The 18,227-nt window shown below is 46.0% G+C and overlaps 1 protein-coding gene across 1 annotated transcript in view; it reads left to right on the top strand.

The window, feature by feature from the left end:
* fchsd2 (FCH and double SH3 domains 2) overlaps positions 1 to 18,227 on the top strand; it is a 123,413-nt gene that overhangs the window by 54,837 nt on the left and 50,349 nt on the right. The window contains exons 6-8 of the mRNA XM_083637883.1: positions 1 to 5; positions 7,217 to 7,271; positions 8,177 to 8,305. The exon at positions 1 to 5 is cut by the window's left edge and continues 129 nt beyond it. Of these exons, the coding sequence (XP_083494009.1) occupies positions 1 to 5; positions 7,217 to 7,271; positions 8,177 to 8,305 (189 nt within the window). The remainder of the gene's footprint in view (positions 6 to 7,216; positions 7,272 to 8,176; positions 8,306 to 18,227) is intronic.

The following is an 18,227-nucleotide window of genomic DNA, read 5'->3' as shown; positions in this document are numbered from 1 at the left end:
GCCAAGTAAGTTCACCGCTGCAGTGTGTGTGTGTGTGTGTGTGTGTGTGTGTGTGTGTGTGTGTGTGTGTGTGTGTGTGTGTGTGTGTGTGTGTGTGTGTGTGTGTGTGTGTGTGTGTGTGTGTGTGTGCACGTACATGTTGGGTAGGCACGTGGGGGTAGTGTATGTAGGGCACATAGGTAAAACACTACGACTAAACAGGTGGCCTACCTTGTCAGAAAGATTGCTATCAAGAAAGTGAAGTCGGTTAAAGTCGAGCTGAACCCAAAAAGGACTTTTCTTTTCTTTTAGTTCAAATACCTGGGTATTTGAATGCTGTGCGAGAGCGCTGTTCGTACTGAACTTTCTGACAGACAGACCGCAGGCGGTGAAGATTGGAAACCGCACATCCAGCATGCGCACCCTCAGCATCGGTGCCCCTCAGGGCTGTGTGCTCAGCTCTTTCCTCTTCCCTCTCTAGACACACGATTGCACAGCCACCCACAGCTCCACTGTCATAGTGAAATTTGCTGATGTGGTGGTGGTGGTGGGGCTGATCGAGAACAACAACGAGACGGCCTACCAAAGTGAGGTGGAGAGGCTGACCTCATGGTGCAAGAACAACAACCTGGACATGAATGTCACCAAAACAAAAGAAATGCTGGTCGATTTCAGAAGGGAGGGGCAGACAGCACAGCACATGCCGCTGGAGATAAATGGGTCCACGGTGGAGTTCGTGAGCAGTTACAAATACCTTGGCGTGCACATCTCAGCAGACATGACCTGGTCCACAAACACCACCGCGGTAGTGAAGAAAGCGAGGCAGCGCCTGTACCAGGAAGTTCAAAATCTCTTCGGCGCTGCAAAAGTCCTTCTACACCGCCACGATTGAGTCTGTGCTGTCAGGATGCATCACTACATGGTTCGGTAACTGCTCCTCCCAGAACAAGAAGGCACTGCACAGGGTGCTGAGGTGTGCGGAGCGCATCACTGGATCTGCTCTGCCATCGCTCGAGGACATCTACACCAGGAGGTGTAGCTCCAGAGCCAAGAGGATTATCAAGGACGGTCTGCACCCCCACCACGCCATCTTCCAGTGGCTTCCGTCTGGCAAGCGTCTCCGCTGCCTCGAAACAAGGACTGAGCGGCTGAGGAAGAGCTTCCTCCCACAAGCCATACGGAGCCTGAACTCCAAGTAGTTTTTCCTGCACTTTATCAGACCCCTTTTGCACTACATATATGTATACAGACATTGCACTTTATGGACAAGCACAGTTTGCACTACAACTTAAATGTCCCTTAAATGCACTTTGACTTTTTTTTCATGTTGTTCTAACTTTTTTAACCTTTTAACTTTTTTAACCTTTTACCATGTTTCTTTCTGTATTCTATTTTATCTTACTCTACAGCAAAGTCATGGGCCGAGGCTTTTAACTTTCATTGTAGCTTGCTGCATTATGACAATAAAGTTTCCTTGATCCTTGATCCTTGATTCAGTGCACCTATTTAACACATTCAGTGCCAAGGACGTCTGTGGACGTCCTAAAAAAAAGTAACGAGGAGTGCCAAGGACGTCTGTGGACGTCCTAAAATCATAATTCATATTATTCCATAATTCTGCTGTTTAAGGTCGTACCTAGCCAGTGAGCATGAATCCCTTCAAGGGATCACACGGCGCCACCTTAAACATAGTCACAGGAGCTGCTCCACCCACCTCAGATCCTTTACTTTGTACAGGAGACAGCGGAGAAAGTGGAAACCGATGCATGCTTTCTGCCAGAGCCGTATATATTGCTCTGTCTACAGCGGACAGTGGGCTCGGCTGCATCCGCGCTCACAACTGAGCTCTTATGCTTCTATCTATCTCCACACGATTTCCTAGAAAGCCAGCATCCGAAGCCGAACGGCCAAGCCTTTTCGTTCAGTCGCGTTTGCCAGCGCGCATCATTTCCTTCTTGATGGGCGCTGGGATCTGTCCGGGGCAAAAACGAGAAAACAAACTCTGTGCGTGTGGGAGGAGCCCGCAGCTCAGAGGTGGAGAGGGGAGAGGGGGGAGGGGGGGGGGGGGGGAGAGGGGTGTGTGGCACACAGGCTTCACAGAAACCACACCACACGCCACCACATCAGAAAACACCAGCCAGAGTCAGTGAATGTGCTCGAAATTAGAGTGCAAAAGGTATTCATAAAAGGGCCTATATCTTGGAAAGTAAAAAAAAACGACAGAAAACCCTTGAAAGTGCACTTTTTTGAGAGGCTGTAATTTCATAATGGAACTGTCTAGAAACAAAATTTCTTCTTTGGAAGAAGCAGGAGTGTTCAATGTTTCATTAAAGTCCAGCCCCGTTAATATAGCCATAATAGAAAAAATTCTATAGCTGTTTTCAACTGAATGGAAGTGAATCTGGCACAGGCTCCAGACAATTTTACTGAAGCGCTGTGGCACTCAATGTGTTAATAATATATGCCAAAAAAATTACAACAATCTAATTTCTTTAGTTTTTCACACTTTTTCACATCAAAAGTTAATTTTTCAAGATTTCATTCATAACAGTAATCTACAGTTTGCTGACGTCACCTAGTACTATCAAATTTCTACCCCATTTCAACCAATCATATTACCACATGGCAGCTGTCAATCAAATCTTCATTTCAGGATAATTTTCTCTTCCAAATGAAGGGGAAAATGGCACCTAGTGCCTGTCATCTGGCAGAATTTCTAGCCCATAAACTAACTACTAACTTGGCCAATTATGCAAACTAAATCAAACGGTAATGTCTAAGAATGCAAAGAAATGTAACTGGCTCGCATTCCAGGAATATTATTTACTGCAATAGCGATAATGCCGCGCGCCTCAGAGAGCCTGGTTGTCAGGGGTCGCACCTCGGAGATTCCAGGCCGACGGGCTGCACTCTCCGCTCGGCAACACGAAGGCAGTTGGCTGCCTGCGGCTCACTGAGCTCCACTCAGCCACTAACCTCGCGTCAGCAGGCTCTTCCCAAGGAGAGCGCCACAACACGCTGAATCCCACTCGATTTGGAGGCGAAACACACCAGGATTGGCCAAAGCCCAATCCAGTCCCCAGAATTGTCAAATAAAATCATCGACATGTTACTATGACCCGCCTCTCAACCTGTCATCTCAGACAAGTTATGATTTCAGTCTGAAACGGACTCCGTCGCACGCGACGAACGGGTTCAGTTCGACTTTAACCTCACAAAGAGAATGTATGTGTACACATACTGTAGGTGTGTGTGTGTGTGTTGTTTAATTTTCTCAATAAAACAGCCATAGAGTAGTAGAAAGCTTGCGTTCTCAATATATAAGTTGAAGCTTTTCAATAACGCAGCTCAGTCAATAGAGTGGTAGTCTCGCTGGCCAGCCTCCCCTCCCTTCCGTGAGAGGAGTCTGGCAGCGCTGGTCACCATTCTGGAATTGCGATGGGCGGCGCTTAGCGGCAGTGCCCTTGGAAAATAGTTTTCAACAATCCAACTTGCCATTTTCAGCGAACTAGCGAGCTAGCGTAGCACCCAGGTAGGTGCTACACATCGGTGGTGGATGATTTGAGTTCCCTCCCCCTCCCTCCCCTGATATGTGAAGCGCTTTGAGTGTCTAGAAAGGCGCTATATAAATCCAATCAATTATAGCGTGCACGAGCTAGCGTGTAGGTTTCTGCCGTTGCCGTAGCTTGCTAGCTAGTTAGCGTTGTTGTTTTCACTGTGGTAGCAGGGCACTATGTACAGCGACACACAGGGAGGAGGGAGCGGAAGCAGCTCTGATTGACATGGTCGGAGCCAATGACAGAGCTTGTAATAAGCGGACATCCAGCAGCGACTGAAACAGTCGCTCCAATGGGAGAGCAGCTGTAGAACAGGGGAGGGCTTATGCCAGCAGCCTGTTTCCGTGCAGCCAGACTCCTCTCACGGAAGGGAGCGAGACTAATAGAGTGATGGAGTACTGATTGTTTTCTACCTAGCCCCTAGGTGGCAGTAGTGAGACATTCCCGTCATTTAATTCTTGGCTCTGTTTAGCGCCCGTATTGATTGGCCAGTCAACTCCGTTCTGTTCTCTATCACTCAATAGGAAACCACAATTACTACATTGCCAGTTGCCACTGTGCCACTGTGTGTGCGTACGCCACTGCATGCGTGCGACGGCCGTGCATGCGTGTATGTGTGTGGGGTGTGTGTGTGTGTGTGTGTGTGTGTTGTGTGTGTGTGTGTGTGTATGTGTGTGTGTGTGTGTGTGTCTCTTAAAGGTTTTTCATTAGAGAGCAAAGGTGGGACATTAGTCATTGTCGAGGACATGGAACACACAGAGAGGAATTTGTGGGAAGACTTACACACACACACACACACACACACACACATACTGTACAGACACACACACACACATACTGTACTGTACACACACACACACACACACACACAGTCATACACTCTGTTTATACTTTTAACTCGCATGCCTGGTGGCACAAAAACACACAGTAGCACAAGCAGAAACAAAACTCACATACACACACAGCCAGGCAAAAATATATTGTCACATGTTTCATGCATTCAGCATGTGTGTGTGTATTTGAGGCATAGACATAAACAAAGACTTACGCACTTCATACAGTTCATATACATAGACTCTGGCAAAGAAAGCAGCTATACAAAACACACACAGATACCCTGATACAGAATAAATTAAACTAAGGGCGTTTTCACACTGGAACGTTTTAGGTCGATTTAACTGAGTTTTGGGGTCGAACACGGCGCGACTGGGTCAGTGTGAACATGCCAGTCGAACTCGTAGTCGACGTAACTCACTCGCTCTCGGTCCAGCTGGAGAGGGTGGTTTTTCGAGCGGCTTGCGTCGCCCTAACCCAACCCTAAATGCGGCGCGAGTGATGTGGGAACGCGCGCCACCTTCAGCTCGTCCTAATGCTGTATTTCTAATGTTAACATCAATTCGGCGTTCACAAACATTGAATAAACCGTTATTGGACAAATTACCACCAAGGGCATAGGAAGCCTAGCGTTCCAAACGTTAATGTTTACAACTTACCTGGCTGTTCGCCGATAATATCTGCGTATGGTGAGGGCTTCACGGTTCAACAGAATCAATCTGCGCCTTGTCCTGCTTTGTCTGGAGATTCGCATCCGCCGCCTCCAATACATGAAAACATTGTTTTCCAGACGCAGCCGTGCCTCGTTTTCAAATTCAACACTTTCCCGATATTGAAAGAGACAAACGATGTAAAATGCAAAAAGCAGTACCAAGAGCAAACGGCGTTGCTGTTCATTCTCCATTCTCCATCTAGGGACAAACATTGCAAACTAGCTTAGGCTATAAATGTCAGGATATATAACAAAGACTGTTCCCTGTGAATGCTCTATGTTTATGTATCTGTCCCTATAGAAATAAACTTTTCAATCAATCGTTCAGTTCTGTTTACATCCGGGCTTCCTTTCCGGGTGGAATTACGCTATACTTCCGTTTTTTTTTTTTTTAACATGACGCTCCACTCTGTACAACGACGGCCTGGGCGCAGTGATAAAAATCATATGTGAAACGGAGCCGCTCTAGTTGAAAATTGAAACATACTTTTCACTGCTGCGGCAGCGCCTGGCTCGACCCAAATATGTGTGAAAACGCGTTCAGGAGTTCAGAGATTCAGCTTACTTGAATATATTTATTATGATTTAAGGTCCCATGAGAGGAAGAGAATGCCACTTGTACAATGGGCAGGGAATAGATTTTCTTCAAAGAGAAAGAGATGGTTACAGTGTTTTATAAGATGTTTTATAAGATGTCACAGTAGCTACAGAACACTAAGTTGTGGCACAGAGACATTGCATGAGATGAAAAACATCAGAGATAGTGTGGACACACAGAGGTATAGGCCAAGACAGAGACCAGGGCTTATATCAAGCTGTTATCTGAGGGAAGGACGTCATTGACAGATAAAGACATGATCGTGTATGGTGTTCTTCTCAGAGTACAATACAGACAGATAAAGAAATGCACTTATTAGGATGTTGTGTTCTAAATGTGTGTGTATGTCAAGGAGAGTACAGTGTGTGTATGAGGATATATTATTAAGGGGTGACTATAGTGTGTGAGTCTGATCAAATGTTCTCTAACACAGACAATTTCATATTCATATTCCTATATGCATTCACAGTGACACTTAGAGGGCATTTAGATTCAAGATTCAAGATTTTTATTGTCACTCCGTAGTACAAGTATCACGTGTGAAATTCTTGTGCTGTAGGCTCCGTTACAACATAGTGCAAAAAATAAAAGATATATAAATAAAAAACAAGAGGCAACAAGCAATACAGCAGTAAGACACGCCACAGACAGTGGCGTATTCACTGCCCATAGTGCAAATGGCATGAACATACTTTAAACATACTTTACACCTGGCGTTAACATGCGTTTTCTGCCATCAGATTGCAATCAGATTGTATTTTATCACTTCAGCCTGATTCCATTTACACCTGGCGTTAACATGCATTTTCTGCAATCTGATTGCAATCTGATTACAATCTGATTGCAATCAGATTGCAGAAATGGTTGTCCTCTCAATCCGCATACAGTTGCTGTATCCAGATTGAGAGGACACATTGCATTTACACTTGTGTTCAATGTGTACACAATGCATCCCTGACCACCTCCGGAGGTGGTTTTGGCCGATCAGATTGCAATCCTTCTTCAATGCGTTTTGGGGGTGTTTACACCTGTACCTTCAAGTGATAAAACACAATCTGATTGCAATCTGATCACAGAAAACGCATGTTAACGCCAGGTGTAAATGGCCTCTTAGTCACAAAACAGCAGCCCAAAGAAGCAGACCACACACATGCACGTGCACAGAGGCTCCCTCTATCATTTGATCAGACAGGTCTCTCTGATGTCAACATCGATTCATCTCGATGGCTGCATCAGGGCACCATTTATCATGTCTGCCCTTGCTCTCAAGCCCCAGCCTGTTCAGGATGAATTCATGATGCCTGCTCTGAAACAGAGGTTACACATCAAAGTCATTAATGCCTGGATCTTTGTCTCCTCTCTATTTTAGTCCATTGTTAATATCATCTGAATTCAATCTGAGTCGAAAGGTACATGGTATCTCCAAATACTGTACTTAGTGTAGTGTACACGGTATGCTGATTGATTATATTAATGATGCATTATTATCCAAATTAATTTGTTTGTCGTTGCCATCTGCTCTTGTTTTTTTCTCAGGTCTAAACTGGGGCTGTTTCAGTCAAGAATTAGTTTACAGAAAGCTAGTGTTAAGGTAAGAGAACACACACACACACACACACACACACACACATACACACACACACACACACACACACACACACACACACACGCACACGCACACACACACACACACACACAATGGCTCATTTCATTCTGTTCAAGCAGGGTTGTGTGTCTGTATCTGTCTGGACCGTGGAAGAGACTGAATTACTCCACTTGGGGTTAAAGCCCCAATCTGCTGTATTGTAATTTTATAACCCTCTTCTCTCTCTCTCTCTCTCTCTCTGTCTCTCTCTCTCTCTCTCTCTCTCTCTCAAAACATGCTGTTGTGGGAAATTGTTATTACAATAACAACTAGAAAAAACATGAGATTGGAGATAAGGCTTATCTTGAAATAGAATGAGTTACACGTCACTTAGATTTACTTTGAACTAAAAGGTTTCTCAGCAGTATAAATTCTCATTATGCATCTTCAGTTTTTCTTCAAACTCAAACAACAAGACTTTTCTTAGTCTATTTTTTATGCATCTTCAGTTTTTCCTGTCAAGTAAACAGTTTTGCCAGAAACTCAATTGAATGGTTTCTCTCCTGTATAATGTGTCTCTTCAGAGACTTGTTCAACTGAACTACTTTCCACACATTGAACTTCAACAAACAAAGACGTTTCTTTGTCTACTTTTGAAAAAAAAAAAAAAAAAACTTTTTTTTTTTTTTTTTTTTCCCCACGATATGAGATTTCATCTCAACGATACATATCGTGACGTTTTACTATCGCGAAATTTCGTGGGACGATATATTGTGACACCCCTAATACACACACACACATATACACTGTATATATATATATATATATATATATATATATATATATATATATATATATATATATATATATATATATATCCTTCTGTCTGCTGTTTCTGTCTCCCTCTCCAGTTGAAAGCTAAGAGGAGTGACTGTAACTCCAAGGCGACCCAGGCCAGGAACGACTACCTGCTCACACTAGCTGCCGCTAACGCTCACCATGACCGCTACTACCATACAGATCTACTGCACTGCATACAGGTACGTGACATACAGATCTACTGCACTGCATACAGGTACGTGACATACAGATCTACTGCACTGCATACAGGTATGTGACCGCTACTACCATACAGATCTACTGCACTGCATACAGGTACGTGACATACAGATCTACTGCACTGCATACAGGTATGTGACCGCTACTACCATACAGATCTACTGCACTGCATACAGGTATGTGACCGCTACTACCATACAGATCTACTGCACTGCATACAGGTATGTGACATACAGATCTACTGCACTGCATACAGGTATGTGACATACAGATCTACTGCACTGCATACAGGTATGTGACATACAGATCTACTGCACTGCATACAGGTATGTGACATACAGATCTACTGCACTGCATACAGGTATGTGACATACAGATCTACTGCACTGCATACAGGTATGTGAGGAAGGGTGGGTAGATAGATCTACTGCACTGTGTACAGGTATGTGAGGAAGGGTGGGTAGATAGATCTACTGCACTGTGTACAGGTATGTGAGGAAGCATGGGTAGATAGATCTACTGCACTGTGTACAGGTATGTGAGGAAGGATGGGTAGATAGATCTACTGCACTGTGTGTACAGATATGTGAGGAAGGGTGGGTAGATAGATCTACTGCACTGCGTACAGGTATGTGAGGAAGGGTGGGTAGATATATCTACTGCACTGTGTACAGGTATGTGAGGAAGGATGGGTAGATAGATCTACTGCACTGCGTACAGGTATGTGAGGAAGGATGGGTAGATAGATCTACTGCACTGTGTACAGGTATGTGAGGAAGGGTGGGTAGATAGATCTACTGCACTGTGTACAGGTATGTGAGGAAGGGTGGGTAGATAGATCTACTGCACTGTGTACAGGTATGTGAGGAAGGATGGGTAGATAGATCTACTGCACTGTGTACAGGTATGTGAGGAAGGATGGGTAGATAGATCTACTGCACTGTGTACAGGTATGTGAGGAAGCATGGGTAGATAGATCTACTGCACTGTGTACAGGTATGTGAGGAAGGGTGGGTAGATATATCTACTGCACTGTGTACAGGTATGTGAGGAAGGGTGGGTAGATAGATCTACAGCACTGTACAGGTATGTGAGGAAGGATGGGTAGATAGATCTACTGCACTGTGTACAGGTATGTGAGGAAGGGTGGGTAGATAGATCTACAGCACTGTGTACAGGTATGTGAGGAAGGGTGGGTAGATAGATCTACAGCACTGCGTACAGGTATGTGAGGAAGGGTGGGTAGATAGATCTACTGCACTGCGTACAGGTATGTGAGGAAGGATGGGTAGATAGATCTACTGCACTGTGTACAGGTATGTGAGGAAGGGTGGGTAGATAGATCTACTGCACTGTGTACAGGTATGTGAGGAAGGATGGGTAGATAGATCTACTGCACTGTGTACAGGTATGTGAGGAAGGGTGGGTAGATAGATCTACTGCACTGCATACAGGTATGTGAGGAAGGGTGGGTAGATAGATCTACTGCACTGTGTACAGGTATGTGAGGAATGGTGGGTAGATAGATATACTGCACTGTGTACAGGTATGTGAGGAAGGGTGGGTAGATAGATCTACTGCACTGCATACAGGTATGTGAGGAAGGGTGGGTAGATAGATCTACTGCACTGTGTACAGGTATGTGAGGAAGGATGGGTAGATATATCTACTGCACTGTGTACAGGTATGTGAGGAAGGGTGGGTAGATATATCTACTGCACTGTGTACAGGTATGTGAGGAAGGGTGGGTAGATAGATCTACTGCACTGTGTACAGGTATGTGAGGAAGCATGGGTAGATAGATCTACTGCACTGTGTACAGGTATGTGAGGAAGGGTGGGTAGATATATCTACAGCACTGTGTACAGGTATGTGAGGAAGGGTGGGTAGATAGATCTACTGCACTGTGTACAGGTATGTGAGGAAGCATGGGTAGATAGATCTACTGCACTGTGTACAGGTATGTGAGGAAGGGTGGGTAGATATATCTACAGCACTGTGTACAGGTATGTGAGGAAGCATGGGTAGATAGATCTACTGCACTGTGTACAGGTATGTGAGGAAGGGTGGGTAGATATATCTACAGCACTGTGTACAGGTATGTGAGGAAGCATGGGTAGATAGATCTACTGCACTGTGTACAGGTATGTGAGGAAGCATGGGTAGATATATCTACTGCACTGTGTACAGGTATGTGAGGAAGGGTGGGTAGATATATCTACAGCACTGTGTACAGGTATGTGAGGAAGCATGGGTAGATAGATCTACTGCACTGTGTACAGGTATGTGAGGAAGCATGGGTAGATAGATCTACTGCACTGTGTACAGGTATGCCAGAAGCGACGCACAGCCTTTAACACCATCTGGTTGGTGAAGTTGCAAATCTGAAGGAAATGTACTTGCATGTCAAGTACACTTAGAAGTTAGATTTTCTTTACCCACTTTCTCAATCAACCCAGGTCTTGACCTATAGGTTTCCATGGTGTAATGGTCAGCCCTCTGGCATTTTAATCCAGTGATCTGAGTTCAACTCTCGGTGGAACCTCAGCATGTTCAACCACAGTGAACCGTATTTGACCCCCAGTAAAAAGCCATTTGGAATAGATCACATCACATTGTCAATATAAAGTCCTCCCTGCGCCATCCATCAACATCGAAGATTGTCTATTTGCAAGTGAAGAGATTTGCATGGTCTTGCCTGTCGGGGGAACAGAAATCTGGACTACGGAATGACAGACAGGCATACTGCAGCAGGTTGACTGCTTTGCCTCTAAAATGCTGCAAGGTTGAATCCCATGCAGGGGGCAGCCTGGTGGACATCAGCTTATTCAGTGATCCAGCCTAAAACGGTCTCTTCCAATGCCCTCGTTCACATTTCTCAGCTTCGCAGTGAAAAATGCACATGTCAAAAAAAGAGATGTACGTTTATCTCCACCTGTCACAATGCCATTTAAAATGAGGTTCAACTGTTCAGCAGGGGAAAGGCACAGCAGTGTCAGTCTGAACAGGTTGGAATCAGTCCTGTTTGATGATTTCCACTGTCAATCCATGTTTGCATGAAAGGCATGTTTGAGCAGTTGAAATGGTTAGTGAAGTCACTGGAGGCAACATTGTTCAGCCCCAGTAACACCCACTGGCTGGATGTGGGGTCCCAGTAACACCCACTGGCTGGATGTGGGGTCCCAGTAACACCCACTGGCTGGATGTGGGGTCCCTGTAACACCCACTGGCTGGATGTGGGGTCCCAGTAACACCCACTGGCTGGATGTGGGGTCCCTGTAACACCCACTGGCTGGATGTGGGGTCCCAGTAACACCCACTGGCTGGATGTGGGGTCCCAGTAACACCCACTGGCTGGATGTGGGGTCCCAGTAACACCCACTGGCTGGATGTGGGGTCCCAGTAACACCCACTGGCTGGATGTGGGGTCCCAGTAACACCCACTGGCTGGATGTGGGGTCCCTGTAAACCCACTGGCTGGATGTAGGGTCCCAGTAACGCCCATTGGCTGAATGTGGGGTCCCTGTAACACCCACTGGCTGGATGTGGGGTCCCTGTAACACCCACTGGCTGGATGTGGGGTTCCAGTAACACCCACTGGCTGGATGTGGGGTCCCTGTAACACCCACTGGCTGGATGTGGGGTCCCTGTAACACCCACTGGCTGGATGTGGGGTCCCAGAATTGGCAGGAGACAACTGACGGCAGGCAGGCAGACGAGGTGGCCGAGTGGTTAAGGCGATGGCCTGCTAATCCATTGTGCTCTGCACGCGTGGGTTCGAGTCCCATCCTCGTCGTGGTCTTTGGCTTCTAAAACAGAAGGAGATGGCTCCTGATATACTGGTCCTAGGATTCACCCAACGACATGCCTGTTGAAATGAGGAAGTCACAGCAGGATTTAGCTGATACAGCATCTGATCTGCTCTGCAGTTTGGGCGTTGGACGAGCACTGATGCGGGACCTTCACTTCCTTCTCTTCCCCCTGGCATTGAGCAATCTTCAGGGCTAAAGCAAGGCCATGCTGCGACGCACTGGCTTGATGTTTCTGTGTCCTCCTTCTGCACGAACACCCGTCCTCGGGGCTTCAAGCAAGTCTAGTGAAGCTTTGGCATTATGTGTCTGCGGCTTTCAAAACGGAGGCCACGGTGCATTGGCTGGGAATCGAACCGACGTCAACCGCTGGGAAGGCAGCGATGCTCACCACTATCCCACCAATGCAGAGACAGCAGTAGCTGATGGCTGATGGCCCTATCAAGCGACGCACTGCCTTGCACACCGTTTGGTCTTTAAAGTTGCAAATCTGTACTTATGTACTTATCAAGTACGCTTAGAAGTTTGATTCCTTGACCCACTTCCTAAATCAACCCAGGTAATTACCGGTAGGGTTCCATGGTGTAATGGTCAACACTCTGGACTTTGAATCCAGTGATCCGAGTTCAAGTCTCGGTGGAACCTTAGCACTTTAAACTTCAAAAGTGCCCGAAAGCCATTTTGAATAGATTAGTTCTGATATCCGTTGGAGCATGCAATCACTGTCTGTCTGTGTGTGTGTGTGTGTGTGTGTGACCTGCTGGCTGCTGTGGGTACTGCTATGACTAATTGGTCGTTCTTTGCCATTTAATCGGCCATAATGAACTAATTATAAAATCTGGCCCTGTCACCGTCTGCTTGGGACCTCTGCCGGCCCGGTACACGTGCCAAATATGAATGCTGTCAGGCTGATGGTGTCCAAATGTTTGAGAATTTCAAATGCTTAGTGAAATAATGGCATGTATAGACTACAAGATAATCGTCAGTCGTCAGTCTCTGTTCCTTTTACACTATACAACTGTCTGTCTTTGAGTCGTTTTGGTCTTCACACTATACGACTGGGCTGCGACAGGGGATCGCACGTCACAAGATATTCCAGCAGGGGGAGTCCCCACCCCGACACGACAAGTCTGTCTGGTCTCCAAACCACGTTTTGTCACAAAAACACACACGAGAAATGCGCTGATTTGCAGGGAAGAGCAAGGAAGAACGAGGTCTGCTCACTTTTTAGCCGGCTTTATTTACCAACACACAGGCTCTCACAACATAAACACTTTCTCTGTCTTTGCTCCTCAGTCAGACCACTTGCTCAGAGGGCATTCAGTCCAGTCTAAATAACACCGTTTTTGCTTCTCATAATGAGGCCATTTACACCTGGCGTTAACATGCATTTTCTGTGATCAGATTGTGTTTTATCACTTGAAAGTACAGGTGTAAACACCCCCAAAACGCATTGAAGAAGGATTGCAATCTGATCGGCCAAACCATCTCCAGAGGTGGTCAGGGATGCATTGTGTACACATTGAACACAAGTGTAAATGCAATGTGTCCTCTCAATCTGGATACAGCAACTGTATGCGGATTGAGAGGACAACCATTTCTGCAATCTGATTGCAATCTGATGGCAGAAAACGCATGTTAACGCCAGGTGTAAATGGGCTCAATGATCACGGGTTCACAGAGGGCTGGAGGGCGGGCCTTCCTCTCCAGCCAGCAACAGAGAGCAGTCAACAGGCAGCCTACCAGCTGTGCCAGGCTGCTCCATACAGTGACATAGAGAGGCTTTCCTCCTGATCAATCGAGCAGCACAGCAAAACTGTAAAAACTGTAGCTATAAACAGGACAGAGGAAACTCTCCCGTGGAAATATTTTTGAGACAGATTCATCGATGCATGATTCAGGGAGCTGCTGCTGCTACAGATGACAGCCTGTGTCTTGCGCTTCTCATTGGCTGCAGCTGATTGAATGGCTTCTCCGACACGACCAGATATCAAGAAGGATATCCATCCGACCTCTGTGACTCGTCAGTGAGTGCTCGGGGAAGCTCCCCGCTCACGTTTGTGGACAGTTCACACTTAACAAGCGAGCGTCGATTTGCGAGCGCAGCGCCAACGTGATTTGCCAATTTTCGGGGGGGGGGGGATTTGTCGCCGAGCTCCAAAAACAGCTCGCCGAGGGCTCGGAGCGCCTAGTGTGAACTAGGCATAACTGGAGGCAACATTGTTCCAACATCACTACCGTTCAGCCCCCGGTAACACCCACTGGCTGAGTGTGGCCTTCCAGAATAGGCGAGAGACAACTGACAACAGGTACTGCTGCTGGACACTGCTGCTGCACACTGCTGCTGGACACGGCAGCAGACAGGAGACGAGGTGGCCGAGTGGTTAAGGCGATGGACTGCTAATCCATTGTGCTCTGCACGCGTGGGTTCGAGTCCCATCCTCGTCGTGGTGTGTTTTTCTAAAACAGGGATGATGTGCACATAGCTCCTATGATTCACCCAACGACATTCCTGTTGAAATGAGGAAGTCACTCACGGCAGTGTTGTGCTGCTCCACCATGTGATCTGCTCTGCAGTCAGGGTGTTGGACAGGCACTGATGCTGGATCTTCATTTCCTTCAGAGTGTTGGATATTCACTCACTCAGCACAGACGTTTGTCAGTAATGTGTCTTGTTATTGGATCAGCACAGATGTGTGTCAGTAATGTGTCTTGTTATTGGACTAGTTTTATAGAGAAACGGTGAAATAAGAGGAGTGATGGTGCAGTACGTTGGTCCCTGGTCGACTGCATGGAATGCAGCTATGCTCACCAATGCAGAGACAGTGGTAGCTGATGGTTGACTGCAGAAAGCAGAGCACTGCCTTTCACGCCGTCTGGTCAGTGAAAAATCAGGAAAAATCAAGGTCAAATCTGAAGGAAATTGTACTCGCTTGTCAAGTAGGCTTAGAAGTTTGATTCTCCATTCCCTTTCTTCATCAACCTATAGGGTTCCATCATGGTGTGATGGTAGTTTTCATCCCCAGTAGCTGTTGTTGCCTGGTGTGAACTCACCATCCATGCTTCTTCACACTGTTTTGTCACACTGTCTTTTATGGTATAAATGGCACCGACATTGTCCAGCTGCTATCGCAGCTGGACACGCACACTCACACACGCGCGCGCACACACACGCACGCGCGCTCATACTCGCACGCGCTCGCACACACACACACACACACACACACACACACACACACACACACACACACACACACAGACACACACCAGCTCTGCAGTTGCACCCCTCTTTCTTGGTCACTACATCTTTCTATCCCCAGTTCACCATCTCTTTATCTCTTAATCCCTCCATATCTACCTCGCCATCTATGTCGAAATCTCTGATACACACACACACGCATGGGCATGCACACACAGACACACGCATGCGCACACACACACATGCACGCACACACACACACATGCTTGCACCAGTAATTTTACTTGTTTATTTTATTTCAGATTGATTTAGTTTAGTTTATTGTTTAGTTGGACAGGACAGTGCACATTAATAAAACAGTTTACACATATAGAATCATTCATACATGTCAACAGTAAATATGCCGGGATTAGCCGAAGCTAGTTTTCACCTGTAGTCCTCGGGACATAAAGAACTAAAAAACTACAAGGTAGCTACAGGAATAAAAAACAATACGGAAATAAGAAGCAATACGGGAATAAAAGCAATATAATAAAATAAAAATGCACAAGGCATAACAATACATACACAGGATAAAAAACAATACACTCAACAAGATAAAAACAATACAGTTAAAGTGCACGGGAGACAAGATCAGTACAATAAAGTGCTGATACAGTACAATAAAGTGCAAAATCAAGGAAATTAGTTATTGGTTATGGGTGCAATGTTGGTTAGATTTGAACCATTCCTTTTTTTTTTCTTTTTTTTTCTTCTTTTTTTTTTTAAACTTTTTATTGACAGATTATTATACATACTTGCATTGTATACATTGTAGATATTTACTGCCATAGATTTATTTTTTTAGATTAATAAAAGAAAAGACAAAACCACAGCTGATTTGAACCATTCCTTAAAGAGCATGGGGCAGGTTAGAGACCCCAATCAGTCAATGTGTAGGTGAATTATGGAGGAACTTGATTTTCACATTAAGACACTTACATATACACTACAGTGACTTCTGGGGTCGTTTTATTTTTTGAACTTTTATTTTGACATCTTGGACCCCAAAACTCTGACGTCAGTGTAGGGAGTCGCCAGGCATGCCCGTCTGTCCCTCTGTCTGTAGTCACTTAGGTCAGGGCTGTCAGTCACACACTATGGATGCTAACGCCGGTTTTCAGGAGGAAGAGGAGGTAGCAAATGTTTATGCACATGCATGTGATGGTCCTCAGGCTAATTTTGACAGTGAAAGAGAGCAGGAACAGCCCACAACGGACCGCGGAGAGAGAGTTGTGGAGAAGCCTGAAAGCAAGCAGCGGAGGCGGGCCGAGGTGCGGTCTGTAATTTGACACACACACAAGCGAGCGGAGGCGGGCCGAGGTGCGGACTGTAATTCGATACACACACACGCACGCACGCACACACACACACACACACACACACACACACACACACACACACACACACACACACACACACACACACACACACACACACACACGCGCGCGCAAAAGTGACGTATGTGTCCAGCCATCTGGCCGAGAGCCGAAGTCCCGAACACAGTGAGAAAAGCTGCTGCTGCAGCGGGGTGCATATTGTCCGGCCAGCCGACCGAGAGGCATGCGAGCCGGGCACAGTTGGGGTGTGTGAGGTGGCTGGCTGTGGAGGTGGCGGTTTCTCCTCCTCCTTCTTTCTCTTTTCACAGCAGAGCGGACCCCAGAGCAGAGCAGAGCAGAGCAGAGCAGAGCAGAGCAGAGCAGAGCAGAGCAGAGCAGAGCAGCGGTGGAGGAAGGAGCCGCAGCCTCCCCCTCCCTCGAGTGAAGAGAGCGTATCACACAGCGTAGACACACACACACACACACACACACACACACACACACACACACACCGAGAGAGAGAGAGAGAGAGAGAGAGATAGAAAGAGAGTGTCACGCAGACAGGCAGCAGCAGCAGAGTGGAGCTGACAGCTTGTTATCTGCATGCAGTAACCTGGCGACACCCGACCCAAAACTCACTGACAACGACTTACTACAGGCAGCTACTGACTAAATGACTAACTATATACTAAAAACTAACTAGTGATTAACCTACCAACTAACCGACCGACTAACTGGCTGACTGATTGACTTTGACTAGCGTACGTACCTGACCTGCTATCTGTCCTGAAATACGACTGATTTGACCATGGATTTGACGAGAGTGGGAGGGGAGAGGGAGACACGCACGCGGAAGCCACTCCCCACTGTGACGTAGCAGGCTTTTTCTAACAGAATAAAAGTCTGTTATTTCCTTCTGAAAAAGGAAGGTGTTTTTCTCCATATTTTTTTTCAAACTTTTTTTTTTTTTTTTTTAATGATGCATTAACTTTTCAAATGGACATAGGGACAAGGTTAAGTATACATTTAGCAAAGGAATTACCCTGCTCCATGCTCTTTAAGTTTATTTTTGAAGGTGGGGTATGTAGGGCACTCCCTTACTGCGGCCGGGAGACCGTTCCATACCTTACCACCCACGATGGACAAAACGTTTCTCCCAAATGCAGTGCGTCTGTGGCCCAACTCACAGTCTCCTCTTTGACATGCCCTGGTAGTCATGCCCTCCAGGGACAGTACACATCATTTTAGTTCACACTTCAATGTAAACGTGTCTGACTTAGCCAGGAGGCTAGTTTGCATCTGTAGTCAAGTCAACAATATAGTGAACAAGTCAACCATATAACAATTACAATGAAGAAGAAGGAAAAAGCAATACATTAGAAATAAAAACAATACAAGATTAAAAAGACAGTAAAAACAATGTCCAGACATAAGGAAATGACAGTGGTGCGCAGGGGATTTAAATATGGGTACAACTCTGGTGTTCTTCAAGCCAGTTTTTTAGAGTCTTTTTAAATAGTCTAAATGTTGAACAGCT

The sequence above is a fragment of the Poromitra crassiceps genome, assembly GCF_964638095.1.
Source record: "Poromitra crassiceps genome assembly, chromosome: 5".
Taxonomy (NCBI): domain Eukaryota; kingdom Metazoa; phylum Chordata; class Actinopteri; order Beryciformes; family Melamphaidae; genus Poromitra; species Poromitra crassiceps.
The sequence above is the reverse complement of the archived record's forward strand: the minus strand, read 5'-3'. Positions and strand labels throughout refer to the sequence as shown.